The 13442-nt window shown below is 42.9% G+C and overlaps 1 protein-coding gene across 1 annotated transcript in view; it reads left to right on the forward strand.

Moving 5' to 3' along the window:
• The first annotated feature begins 1403 nt into the window (after positions 1-1403).
• DKK2 (dickkopf WNT signaling pathway inhibitor 2) overlaps positions 1404-13442 on the forward strand; it is a 162764-nt gene continuing 150725 nt past the window's right edge. The window contains 1 exon segment of the mRNA XM_029596810.1: positions 1404-1650. Within this exon segment, the coding sequence (XP_029452670.1) occupies positions 1432-1650 (219 nt within the window). The 5' untranslated portion in view covers positions 1404-1431.

Raw genomic sequence — 13442 nt, forward strand, 5'->3', positions numbered from 1 at the left:
AACTGAAGTTTCTACTCTTCTGAAATCTCCTGGTTATCAGGAGCAGGAACGGGAAGCTACGCCACTCCTAAAAATGTGGAATATTGTTGACTTGAAAAAAAAAACCCAAATAAACACGAGCTCATACCAAATAAAAAATAATACAGAAATGAAAACCCACGTCCTTCAAAGATTAAAAAAAAAAGTGGTTTCGCCAAGCAGAACTGCTTTGTGCCGAGCACCACAAGGAAACAAAAATGCCTATGTCACATCGCGATATAAGCATCTTATAGAAGCATCGCGATATAAGCATCTTATGGGAAGCAAGCAGAGTGCTGACCGCTTCCTTCTCAAGTCAGAGAACGCAGGCAGAATGCGCGACCGCACATATACAAACGCATCGATGGCGCTCGCTAGCGCACACCTAACACTTTGGATGTCGAGGGCTGAGAGGGCTGCAGCGGGGTGGAGGGATGGGCCATCTGTTATCCCAACAGGTAGATCGCTCCTGCTCCTGCATCCCTAGCCTGTTCGGGCAGGGACCTTGTCCCCTCCCGGTAATGAGCCTGAGCCTGCTCGGAGCCCTCCGGGGGGGGGGCTCCGTCTCTCCCCTCCCTGGTCGCCCTCCACCTCGCTCCCAGCAACCGCAAGGAGCCGTTAGGGGCTCAGCTTCACTCTTTTTTTGTCATTCGCAAATCGGGGGGCGGGGGCAAGGAACCTATTGTGGAAAGCTATAAAAAGAAAGGGGCCGAGATGGTAAAGGAGCAGAGCAGATAGCGGGACAGGGAATAAAAAGTGTGCGTTCGTGTGCGTGCTCTGGTGAAGGTGAAGGTGCCTGGCTCTCCCACTCTCGGAGTTGCCTGAGCTGACATCGCTTCCCGGCTCCTCGCCCTCGTCCCGGCCTGAACCCGGAGGGGGAAGCAGCAGCAGCAGCAGCAGCAGCGCCGGATCGTGAAGCGAGGAAAGGGGTTTGCAGTCCTCCTCAGTCTGTCCGGCTGCCTCGAGCCTTGCACCAGGCAGATCTGTGCAACTCCCCCTCCCCAAAAACAAAACAAACAAACAAACAGGAAAACTACTGACCCTGCATTTTGAAAACGAGCTTTGAGGATTTTGCTGGCTGATTGCAGTTGCTTTAAGGGTTTATGACTTCCAACCACTGAAGAATTTCCTGCGCTGCAGAAGGACTTTGCAGAATCATTTTTTTTTCTCCTTTAGTAAAAGAATGAACACGCTGCAGTTTTAAACTTTATCCTTAAAATATATGCATACGTTATTTGTTAATGTTGAGGGCTTCTGGCCACGGCGTTTCCTGAGGTCTCCCAGCATATAACGACAGCGTCCAGAAACTAAAAGCCAATTGAAAAGATTGCCCTCTCTCTTTTTTTTTTTTTTTTAAATTAGTTTGTATTTGTTATTTTTTTTTTTTTTGCTTTCCGGGGGAGGTAAATAATAATGCTGCTGCTGGTGTGGCATAAAGGATCCTCCTGCTGCCTGCTGGTCTTAGTGGCCGCGGTCCTGATGGGGGAAAGCTCCCAGCTCCGGAGCTCCAAAGCGGCAAAGCTCAACTCCATCAAGTCCGCCCTGCTGGGGCAAGCCCCGAGCCTGGCAGCCAACAGATCGAGCATCGCCCACCAAGCGCTCATCCACAAGAAGGGCAAGAGCCTGGGCCAGGTAGGAGAGGCGCTTTCACTTCTCTATTCTTCGCTTGCTAGGTCACGTTCTGGCTGCTTGGATTGGATTGCGCGCGCCGTACACCGCTCAGGATTTTTAAAAAATCAACGCGTAAATGCAATGCACACGAGCCGGTCCCCCCCTATTCTATTTTTTATTATAGGTATTTTCTCTGGCTTTCAAGTACCCCCGCACACTTCTCTTTTAATAGTCCTAAGAAGAACCAGCTGAGTAAGCCAGGCTATTCAAATAGTTGTTTTATTGCACTTTCGGCTACCGTCAATACTAAATTTTAAATCCCCCTGCCTTTAGCCCATCCATGTCTGAGACTAATCCGGACTTGTATCCTCAGTCCGTTGTTGTTTTCCCTGGTTGTTGTTGTTTGGTTTATTTTGATGGAAAAGTTGTTGGGCAACAGGTGCAACTCTCAACACGTTGCTGGGTCCCTGGCGTTAGCTTCCCAGAAGATGTATAGTTTGTATGCACGTACTCTCTATCTCAGAAGTGGGTGTGTGGTACATTTGAGAGAGCCTGCAAGCCCCAAGTTTCGGGGTGCGCGGAACTCCGGCTGGCATCTGACCTGCACGAAGACTAAACTTCTCGCAGCTTTGCCTGCATCTCTTTCTCTCTCTCCCTCCCTCTCTCTTTTCTATGCTAAGCGGACTCCAGCTTGCTACCGGCAGATATTTTATTCACAGAGGCTGGCAATGGCCGGTGTAGATTTTCGGCCGCTTTCACTCTTTTCCTTTCATTAGCGCAAGGCTGAAGGGCAAATGGTGAGGACCGAGGGCTTAGCTACGACCAAATAAATAAATCAAAGAAACCCCTCAGTCCGTTTATCCGCCGTTTTCCCAGCAGCGATCCTTCCCAGGGGCAGCAGCTTTCAAGTAGGTAGTCTCACCTGTCAGGCAGACACAAGCAGCTCGGGATCCGTGGCAGAAGCAGCCAGCGACGGGAGCTCTCAGCGGGGGCAGAGCTCAGGCGATTACGCGCTTAAGGGAAATGCTGCGCTATGGCTCTTCTATATAGCGCAGCTTTTTCTTGTTTGAGACTTAACGGAAGTGAACTGTATGACTGGGGAACGGGTGGCTTTGTGCTGTGCTTCTCGACCTACATTTCTCTTCGAGACTAATGGAAGGGGGGGGGGGGAAGCAACATCGATACTGTGGGGCTTCTTAATTAACGAAGACACTAGGAAGTATGAAGTTGAGCGAACTGTTTCGGAGAAATTGAATCTGGAAGTAAAGCTGACAGTTATTTTTTTATTTTATTTTTTTTAATTGCTCCGATAATGAGCAAAAACATCTGCTCTGGTAATGACAGAAGTCACTTTATGTAAATAAACATCAGCACACGGGATAGCACGACCATTTTAAAGGTGAATTAAATTCTTGCTTCCTTCCTTCCCTGTGCACCGCGGAAGAGGACGGTAGCCGCTGACTTCAAGCCTCTCCTTGCCTGGGAAGGGCTGACAGATAAAAGGTTGTATAGGCGGAGAGAGAAAGTGAGGAGGGCAACCTCCGGCTGCAGTTCCCTTGGTGCTGCTTATCACTTCGCAAAATGAACAACAGTTTAAGCAGGGAGACGGGGGAGCTGTTTTTTTACAACTGGAAGCAGCGCCCTCCTTCCTGGGAATGCTCTCATACACCGCGCATAGTGCCCTTCCTCGGTAAACCGCTACACCGCCGGCAGAGTCAGAGCCGGCAGAAGCCAGTTGCTTGGTACAGACCACAAAGAGCACAATGAAAGTCTAGGGGCGATTCCCCATGTTGTTTGGAGCTTTCTAGGAGGTGCCTACTGCCTAGGGCTGGAGGGGCGGCCAGCAGCAGGTGGCAGGCTGAGGGCCAGGTTTTGCCAGGCGCTCCTCCGGCCTGGCTCCTGCCGCTGGTCTCCTCCCCAGGTAGCATAGTAATGATGATGGCAGAAAAAGACCCAAATAGTCCATCCAGTCTGCCCAGCAGGTTTCCTATGATGGTAACTGCCCCTCTGTGCAGGTTACCCCTATGTTTCTGTTAAGGGTAGTAAGTGCCGCTCCGTGCTGGCGACCCACAAATCCTTATGTCAAGAGTAGTAATATTTACATGCAAAACCAAGCCACTGTCAAACCCATAGCAAAAATACTGCCAGCAACATTTGTAGGTGTGAGAAGCCTTCCTGATAATTCAGACAATGCAGTTTGATCATGCTTTGCTTTTTGGACTTGGCCCTGGACGCAGTCCTGTACTTTCCCCCTAATGTTTGCATATCAGTACTCCAGACTGTAAAAGTCCAGGCCCGGGGTTGGCTGTCTGAATTCAGTTCTCTTTGAGGAATGCTCTGGCCAGAGCTTGTTGCAGGTACAAGTGACCTGGAAATCTGCTCTCTGCCAGAGAAAGGGACTGGGAGCGGATATGGCCTATTGCCTCAGAGTATAAAGAAAAAACAAATGAAACTTATGAGAGAGAAAAGGGTGGAGGTATAGCTGTGGGGCACACTAGCATTTTTTCTTTTTTGGTGAGGAAGAAGTCAGTGTGCCAGGCTATTCAGATGCTGTGGGAAAATAGTGTACTTGCTGGGTTACACCAATAAAAAGGTATTACCTATAACTTGTTTACTGACCCTTATTTCTGCATATATGGGAGCAGACAGTTATGGGGAATTCTTTTCAGAATAGGCACTGAAGTTTTATATATTTCACATACTTATAAGCAGCGTTAGTTCCGCATTTGCACCCAGGATTCAACTATATTAATTCATCTTTTTAAAAAGTAGATCCAATGCAATTAAAAAGTAACCGTGTCTAGTGTCCTCTTTTCTTAGAAACTAGTAATTGTAAGACGAAACTTTGAAATTAACATTTACAACGAGGCTTTCTGAGATAAGAAAGGAGTCCTTGGTGCTATAACAATACATATGTATTGTCTCCAAATAACATTCTTCTTTTATGCTGTAACTAAAGACAATATGAGTTTATTATATCAGTTTTTATGTGGAACAAATGAAAAATAATAAAACAGAATAGAAGAAATGTATACCATTGCTCCCATTGGCATATTTTCTAACTACTTTATTTATTTGGTGCATAAACAGTTAATTTAAGACTGACTGGTTTTTTGTTGTTTTTTTTTTTACCTTAAATCTAATTGATTTTTAACCTGAATTCTTAACCTCACCTGGTTTGATCTTGTGATTTTGTAATTTTCACTGTATGTTTGGCATCTTAAGCTGCATACATGTTTTTTTGAATAAAGTAAATATTTGGTTTTCTCAGGCCATATTTCTATAGTTAATGCAAACTTAACAAACTTACAATATAAATCAAAACTAGAAATTTTAGTGCCATTTGTGCTACACTTATGCTGGCTTCAGAGGCCAGCAGCAGCACTCAGAAAATGCCCAAAACAACAGCTTGCTGGTGAATAAATCTTCCCACTGGATGTTTACAATACATTTTGCAATAAACATGGGAATCATTTTTTTTGTATTTTAAAATCAATCAATGTTTTATCTTAATATAACCACATTTAGAGGATTTTTAATGCATTTACAAATTTAGAAGATGAATGCATAAGTCAGTATCTTATTTTTCTATAAGTGTTAATTCTAAATTGGGTATTATTCATTGGTATGAATAAACATATGATTCAATTACATAAAATAATTCATGCAAAAATTATAACTTGGTCTGTACAAGTATCTCAAGTCTTGATTGTCAGAACAGTTCATCAGACTCATGAAACTGCACAGAATGTGGTAGGCATTTATCAAGGGAAATATTGATGAAATGTACATATATTTATGTCATTTGCAAGACCTGTACAAGATAATTACTAAAACATAGATGACAGCTTAGATTGCCAACAAAAGCCATTCAATTTCATGACAACCAATTTATCCCTAGGGAAGACAAGTTTCAAAACAATTTATGTGGATAAAAAACATTCATTGGCTGTCTGAACTTGCCATTTCTCAATGCAGTTAAAATTAGTATGATGTTCATATCATCTATCGTGAATGTTTCTTCCATTCTCTCTTCCTGGAATTTTTTGCAAGATTCCAGAATCAAGTTATCTCTAAATATGTTGTGAGTGTTTGTGAATATATTTATTTCTTACATTTCAATTAACACCCAACAAGCATATATTTGTCACAAGGAACCATATAAAAAATGAAAATAAGAAATTAGTTTCCTTCTCTTTTGTGTCATAAAAAATCCCGATTCTCTGACCTAAGAATAACTATGGTAGTTTCCTAAAATAAAGATGCATAACCAAGTTCAGGTCAAAAACAAAAGAAACAAGCAAAGTGACTCTCTCGCATGTCAACAGTTGACTTCTCCAAGATAGCCATGATATCCAAGCTAAGTAATTTGAACTTCGTCTTGACTCACCATCTGAGCCTCTTGAAGGCAGATAAAAGATTTTATTCACAGGAGGGGTTGCCTCAAAACGTATCCAGGAATCTCAGTCAAATAGTTCTTTAAAATATATATAGGAGAAGGACCATTAATCTTAAGAAAATTTAGCAAATGAAGATTCAAATTTTCAACTTGCAAAATTATCAGATTGTTCCATGTTACTGTAAGGAATATCTTTATCCTGAATCAATTTTGCATTGACCCCTTCTAAATCTTTAGATTCTTTCTTCAAAGCTTCAATTCTTCCCCTAAAATTGCTCAAACTACATTCCTACTTTTGAGTTACATCTTCCACATTTTAAGCAAAGAATTGACTTTCAAGGAAGATTTTGTAATAGAGGAGTATACCAAGACCTCCCAAATGGCATCTAAAGTCACCACTGGCAGCTTCTTCAGTGGAGAGGGGAGCTTGTTGTTCTAACAGCCGAGTCATCTGCTGCAGTGCTCCACCCTTTTTCCATGGGATTCAGCACATTCCTTACAGCCTCATCTCTCTCTAAAACTCAGCTATATCTCTCTCCTACATCCATCATCGCACCTGCTCTCAGAAGTGCTGAATGCAAGGAAGCCCCCCTCCTAAGCAATGCTTGCATCATCAGGCCTGCCTGCAGACCAACTCTTCAATCCCATCGTGCTCTCTGTATATCAGGGCCTGTCTCACCGGGGGGGGGGGGAGATGTTTCCCTAGAAGAACCAGAGCCCCCCTCCCCCACTGAAACTCCATCGAGGACAGCATTCTACAAATCAGGCTTGCACGTAACAAAGGTGCTAATATTCTGCTAGATTATAGGGTGTTTCAAGAGATTAGGAAGCCACACCTTCCCTTTTCTTTTAGGGGCTGTTTCCAGGCAACTATCAGCAGTAGCACCCAGAAAACTGCTTATGTCACCATCTTATTCTTCCCCATTTTGTGCCAAAATGATAATTAATTAAATCCTGAAGAAATCTTTCATATTGCAAAATCCAGTTCTTGTTTTATAATTGTACCAGGACATTTTTTGATATTTTGAAAAGCAATGATGATTTTTTTTTCAATATATATAAAAAGAATAATTTGATATATTATGTGGTACAAACTCTTTGGAATTTTTTTTTTCCCTGTGAGGATTCCATCAATAATCAAAGCAAACCTATATGGGTAATTTTGGTTTGATTATTGTCCCAGGAAAAATATTCAGAGATCTGCTTTTGCTTTCTCGGTGAGTAATTTTTCCAGCCAAAACAGCTCTTTGAGTTTTCCATAGGCAATGCTACATATGTTGTTGCCTCTCCCTACCTAATCCCACCTGCAGGAATGCCTTCAAACAATAGGAATTTGCAATCCAAAAACATTTAATATAAGGTCATTTTTTCCATTTTGAGGTTTTATAAATTCATTTTTCAGTTGGTATGTTTATTTTAATTAGTTTTATATGCTAAACTGAAATACACAACCCCTGAAACAAACAAAAAACCCCCCAAAACAAAATGGATGATCCCTGGCCCTCAAAACACCTGCTGCCTCTTTCCTAAGCCTCCCTGGGCCCCTCGGATCCCCCTACCCACAGTCAATAAGCTGAGGCCTAGGACTAAGTGAATGAGCTGAGCCAAGCCCAGCTGGGGACTCTCTGAGCCTCTCTGAACCCCATCTACTGCTCCCATCCCTGCAAATGAGCCAGAGCTGGGGACCTTCCTAGCCCCCACTTACCCCTTCTATAGAGGTCTTTCAGCGAGAAAGGGGTAGCAGTGATTCTTACTCACTCCTGCCCTGCTGGCATCTCTAAAAATGTGTGCCGCATGGTCCTGAGTCCAGAACCAAATATGACACTGGTGTTAGGGCTGACTGGTGCCATTTTGTTGATGCCAACTTGGCGCTGGTCTCATGGCTAGCTGTCACCATTCTTTGAAGGGACTCTAGCATGGCAATAGCAACTAGGGATTACTCTTGCGTCCTCCCCTTTGATTCTGTAAATCCACCACAGGAGGGATAAATGGGGGCTGGGGAGGTCCCTGTCCCCAAGCTCATTTGCAGGAGGATGGGAGGGGAGAGTTGGAAGGGCATGGAGAGGTTCCAGCAGAGCTTGGCTCAGCCTAGCTGGGTAGGCCCTGGCCCTGGCTTATTGGCAGAGGGTGGGTTTGAAGGTCCCTGTGGAGGATCCAGGAGATCCCAGATAGTGTTGGTGTAGGCAGCCTGGAGAAGACTTTTTTTTTTTTAAATTTTGAAATGAACTGAAATACCCCCAAATTTTCAGCTATATTCAGGCAAGGCTATTTTTGTTTGTTCCATTTGGAATGAACTGAAAACGGTCTTTTTTCATTTGGATGCACCATTCATTTTAAACAAATGTACATTTCTACCAAAAAATACAGGTAACACATTACTGACCAAGTTTTAAGGATGGATCTTATCGGAGGATGCTTAGCTACATTTATTCTATTTGCTCTAGTCCTGCTGTGCAAAATCCCTGTCAACGATTATGGCTCCGCAATTCTCTATCAAAGTTTAGAGCTGAAAACATATCTGTATTTACTACTGTCCACTTTGTCATATATCTACTTTGACAAATCACTTTGTACATAATAATATTAGGGATTGCTAATTCCCCAATATGGGGATCCCTTAGAAATTTATTAAAGGTTATCCTGGCCATCCTACTTTGCAGTAGAAATGTTATAATAGCTGATTTGATATTTTTAACCAGCCGGGTAACATTTGTAGTGGGTACAGAACTTTTGGTAACAGGACCATTTTGAAAAAAGCATATCTACTATTATGGATTCAGGAGGAGAACATGCCAATTTTCCATTTCTAGTTTTACTTTTTTTAAACCATAACAATATTTTGCAAGTTGGTATTCAGGGGGCGGAGCATATGTAAAGCGGGAAACAGTTATTATGTGCTGCGAAGTTAGCGCGGCTAATAGCTACAACCCTTTCATTTGTGTTACATTGTGTGCTAGAGGCCAGTAAAGGTTTATTGTGGTCCATGACAATTCCAAACGGCTTATATCAGGGGAGAGAGAGAGAGAAAGAGAGAGAGCCTTGCTATAGTGACTCTTCCCTAGACAGGTATTTGTATCCCTATGAGAGGCCCACCTAGTAACTCGAGGTAGGGATTAGGTAGTAGTGTAGGGGGTTGGGGGCCACTTTCACATTCAACGTGAGACGTACGAACAGAACAGTGGTCTCTTGTGAAGAATTGCTGGCCTTCGGAGTGGGGAAACTCACTCCAAGATGAGATTTGGGCAATGTTCTCTCCACCTAGCTTGATGGACACTCTACCTGGGCAACAACAAGCTAGGTGGAGAGAACATTGTCCAAATCTCATCTTGGAGTGAGTTTCCCCACTCCGAAGGCCATCAAATCTTCACAAGAGACCACTGTTATGTTCGTACATCTCACGTTGAATGTGAAAGTGGCCCCCAACCCCCTACACTACTACCTAATCCCCACCTCGAGTTACTAGGTGGGCCTCTCATTCCCGCTGCACGAAAAAAGCCTCATTTGCATGGGAAACTCCCCTTAATGCGATATTGGTAAATGAGGCCCCTAGTCACATCCAATTTTGAGGCGACATCAGGACTCTGACAGGATTGTTTTTCTTTTATCCATTCCGATTTGTAGATCCCAGAAGTATGCACATTCCAGAATGTAGGATCCTTTAGTTCTGGATGGAACTTCTTGTATGAAGAGGAATGGCATCATCTCTTGTCCCATCTTGCAGGGCCTTTCACAACTCTAAAGATTGATTGAACATAATCATCAATGAACCTGTGGGAATTTGCTACTTTCCTACAAATGCAATTTTTTTCTAAAATAATGTGGCACCTCCCCAACTGTCAAATATTGGTGCTCCTTGTTCAAGCCCTTGTTCAGTGAACACTGAACAAATTTATTTACATAGAAACATAGAAGTGGCAGCAGAAAAGGGCCAAATGTTTCATCCAGTCTGCCCAGCAAACTTATGGTAGCACACACTGCGCCATACAGGTCACTCCCATACTTATCAGTTTTCCAAACTGTCAAGGTCAGGACCCTTGTAGGTTGCTGTTTGCGTCCATTTCCCCATTACCTCTTGTCACTGAAGCAGAGAGCAAAGTTAGAGTTGCAGCAACAGTATGAAGGCTTATTGGTTAAGAGTAGTAACTGCTAGGGATGTGCAGAGCAAAATTTTATGTTCATATTTTTTATGTCCGAAAGGGGGTCCCACTTGCGGCCAATATGGACATAAAAAAAATCCAATGAGTTGGGTATATGTACATATGTGCAAAAAAAAAAATTAAACCCCCTCACCCTCCTTAATCCCCCCCCCCCCAGACTTACCACAACTCCCTGGTGATGGAGCGAGGAGTGAGGACGCCATTTCTGCAATCCTTGGCAAGAAGCATGTGACGTCGGCGGCACGTCGATTGACGCCGGCGTCACGTGATTCCCGGCTCGTTCGCGCCGGACGGCTCGTTCGGCCCAAAAAGAACTTTTGGCCAGCTTGGGGGGGCCTCCTGACCCATCAGGAGGCCCCCCCAAGCTGGCCAAAAGTTCTTTTTGGGCCGAACGAGCCGTCCGGCGCGAACGAGCCGGGAATCACGTGACGCCGGCGTCACTCGACGTGCCGCCGACGTCACATGCTTCTTGCCAAGGATTGCAGAAATGACGTCCTCACTCCTCGCTCGATCACCAGGGAGTTGTGGTAAGTCGGGGGGGGGGGGATTAAGGAGGGTGAGGGGGTTTATATTTTTATTTTGGCTCAACAATCGCGATTTCCCACATATCGAACATATCTATGTTCGATATGTGGGAAATCCGATCGTTTATGTCGAATCAATTTTTTAAGTAAAAAAAAAATATGAGTTGCGTTTTACTAATGCGGTCAATCCGAATGCACACCCCTAGTAACTGCCACTCCAGCAAGTTACCTCTACACACTCTATTCTTCATTTCCATCTTCTAGCGTTTAGGAATCCACAGTATTTATCCCATGCTCCTTTGGAATCTTTCACTGTTTTGTCTTCACCACCTCCTCATTTTTCTTTTTCCTGTCACCCTCTACATATTCCTTCTGTCTCATAATTTCATATACTTCCTTTCATTGACATATAAAAAAAAAAATTCTTTATCACCATGCAATACCATCCTTTCTTCTTCTTGCATCATTTCTGTCCTGACTTCCTTTCCTGCTTTGTCAGCTTTTACAGATGTTTTTTCCTGTTTCTCCATTTCTTAGATTTTATATATATTTTTGAAAACTAATCCTTTTGCCTTTACTTTCACAGTCATAAGAACATCAGATGTGCATGCTGGGTCAAACCAAAGGGCCATCTAGCCCAGCATCCTGACTTCAACAATGGCCAGTCTAGGTCATTAGGAAGTAGAGATGTGAATCGGAACTGGAATCGGTTCGGTTCCGGTTCCGATTCCGATTCAAATCTTATAATTTTTATCGTCCGATCGATAAACAAAAAACCCACCCTGACCCTTTAAAACTGACCCCTTAGCCTCCCCCACCCTCCCGACCCCCCCAAAAACATTTTAAAATTACCTGGTGGTACAGTGGGGGCGCGGGGAGCAATCTCCCGCTCTCGGGCCGTCGGCTGCGCTAATAAAATTGGCGCTGATGGCCCTTTGCCCTTACCATGTGACAGGGTATCCATGCTATTGGTCGGCCCCTGTCACATGGTAGGAGCACTGGATGGCCGGCACCATCTTTAAAGATGATTATGTCATATGTTGTTAATGATTTAAATTTCAACAATAATAAAATTTAAAAAATATTTCTTCTCCTGAGTTATATGTCTCAATAGTTGCCCATTCTGGCAATCCCCCCAACCTTGTCTTTATACTGTAAATTCTTTTGTACCTTATTGCTGGCAATTTCTAACAAATGAGTACTATGCTTTACTAGAATACAATTGAGTATGTGTTTTTAAAGAATAGGTGTATTCCCATTTGCTTGGTTTTTTTTATATTACATCTCAGCAGGACATTCATCTTACATCTTCTTTGGATATTTCCAGCTCCTACCAACTTCCCAGGCCCCCTCGCTCCAAATGTGAAACAAGATAAAAGCATCACTTCCATGGGCTATAGACAGAATTTTCTTTTCCTTGTTTTGACTTAGGAGTGTCAGCATTCGTATGTAATTTTTCTTTTTACAGAAATAATGCATAGCAATAGATTTGAACTGCAGATGATGTGCAACGGCATACGCCCATGCTTGTGGGGCTGTGACATTTTGAACTTTTCCTCTGTCCTTTTGTTACCAAAACCAGTCACTAGAAAAAAATGTTCTGTTTCTCCAAATGAATTTTTTCTTTAACAGGTAGAAAGTATGTTTCTGTCTTGCATACTGTAGTTTTTACTCAAAATGCTATGAGCTTCATTCACAACTGCCCATCCTTTTAAGGCCAGCCACTGTGGTGGTGGTCCTTGACCATTTCAGCACATGCAAACATAGCTCCTGAATTTGGCCATTAGGTGGCGCTGCTGAGCAGTGGCCGAAACTCCCTACCTTGAGTGGCTGTGAATGTTGCCTCTTCAGTATCCTCTGACCTGGCCAGCTCAGGGAGCAGAGTCCCTGGTCTGGAAATGAAATCCAGGTCATCTGCATAACAGCATTAGAGCTTCCAAAGAGCACTGGGCTGGTCTGATTGCTCCATTTTTTTAAATAAAACATTTCCCTTTCATTTTATTGTGTAGCTCACACGATTACTTAAAACTATTCAGTTTCTATATGCTTGATTTTACAGTATTTTAACAAAGTGTTGGATTTATAGCCTAAAGGTTCTTATCCAAATTCTCTTTTGACTTTATTTTTTTATCTTCTTTGCTAGTATAAACATTATCATGGCAGGAGTTTGGGAAAAACATCTGAGAAAAGTTAGGAGTAAAAAAATTGTTCCATATTGAATACTTTGGTGAGAATACTAACCTACTTAACTTGGTAAAACTGTTTTAGAATTGCTATAATTAATACAGTGCTTTCACAGTGCACTTCAAGAACTCCTCTATATTCTTCTACTTGCATTTCACTCTTCCATTTTTTGTTGTCTCCAAATTCTCCATTGCCTCCTCAGAGCATATCATTTACAGAAAACTGCACCCACAGAAATTCTCACGCTCTGGCAGATAACTACATAAAACCAGGATTGACTCAGCCTGTATATTTTAACATGGAGCTAAATGTTTCTTCTAACTAAGCTGTTTCTGATCGAGGTCTGTTTTTATACCAACTCCAAAGTATTAACCCATTCAATGATTTATGAAGGATTTCACAAACCTCAATAAAGTTTTTGTGGTAGACATGGGAAATGATATTTTGACCACTTATCCCACAAGCATCATCCAAGTTCATGAATCCCTCAAGAAGTCTGGTGACATTTTGCAAATAAAAGGTCACAATTTGAAGTTTAACCACATAAAT

The sequence above is a fragment of the Rhinatrema bivittatum genome, chromosome 1 (assembly GCF_901001135.1).
Source record: "Rhinatrema bivittatum chromosome 1, aRhiBiv1.1, whole genome shotgun sequence".
Taxonomy (NCBI): Eukaryota; Metazoa; Chordata; class Amphibia; order Gymnophiona; family Rhinatrematidae; genus Rhinatrema; species Rhinatrema bivittatum.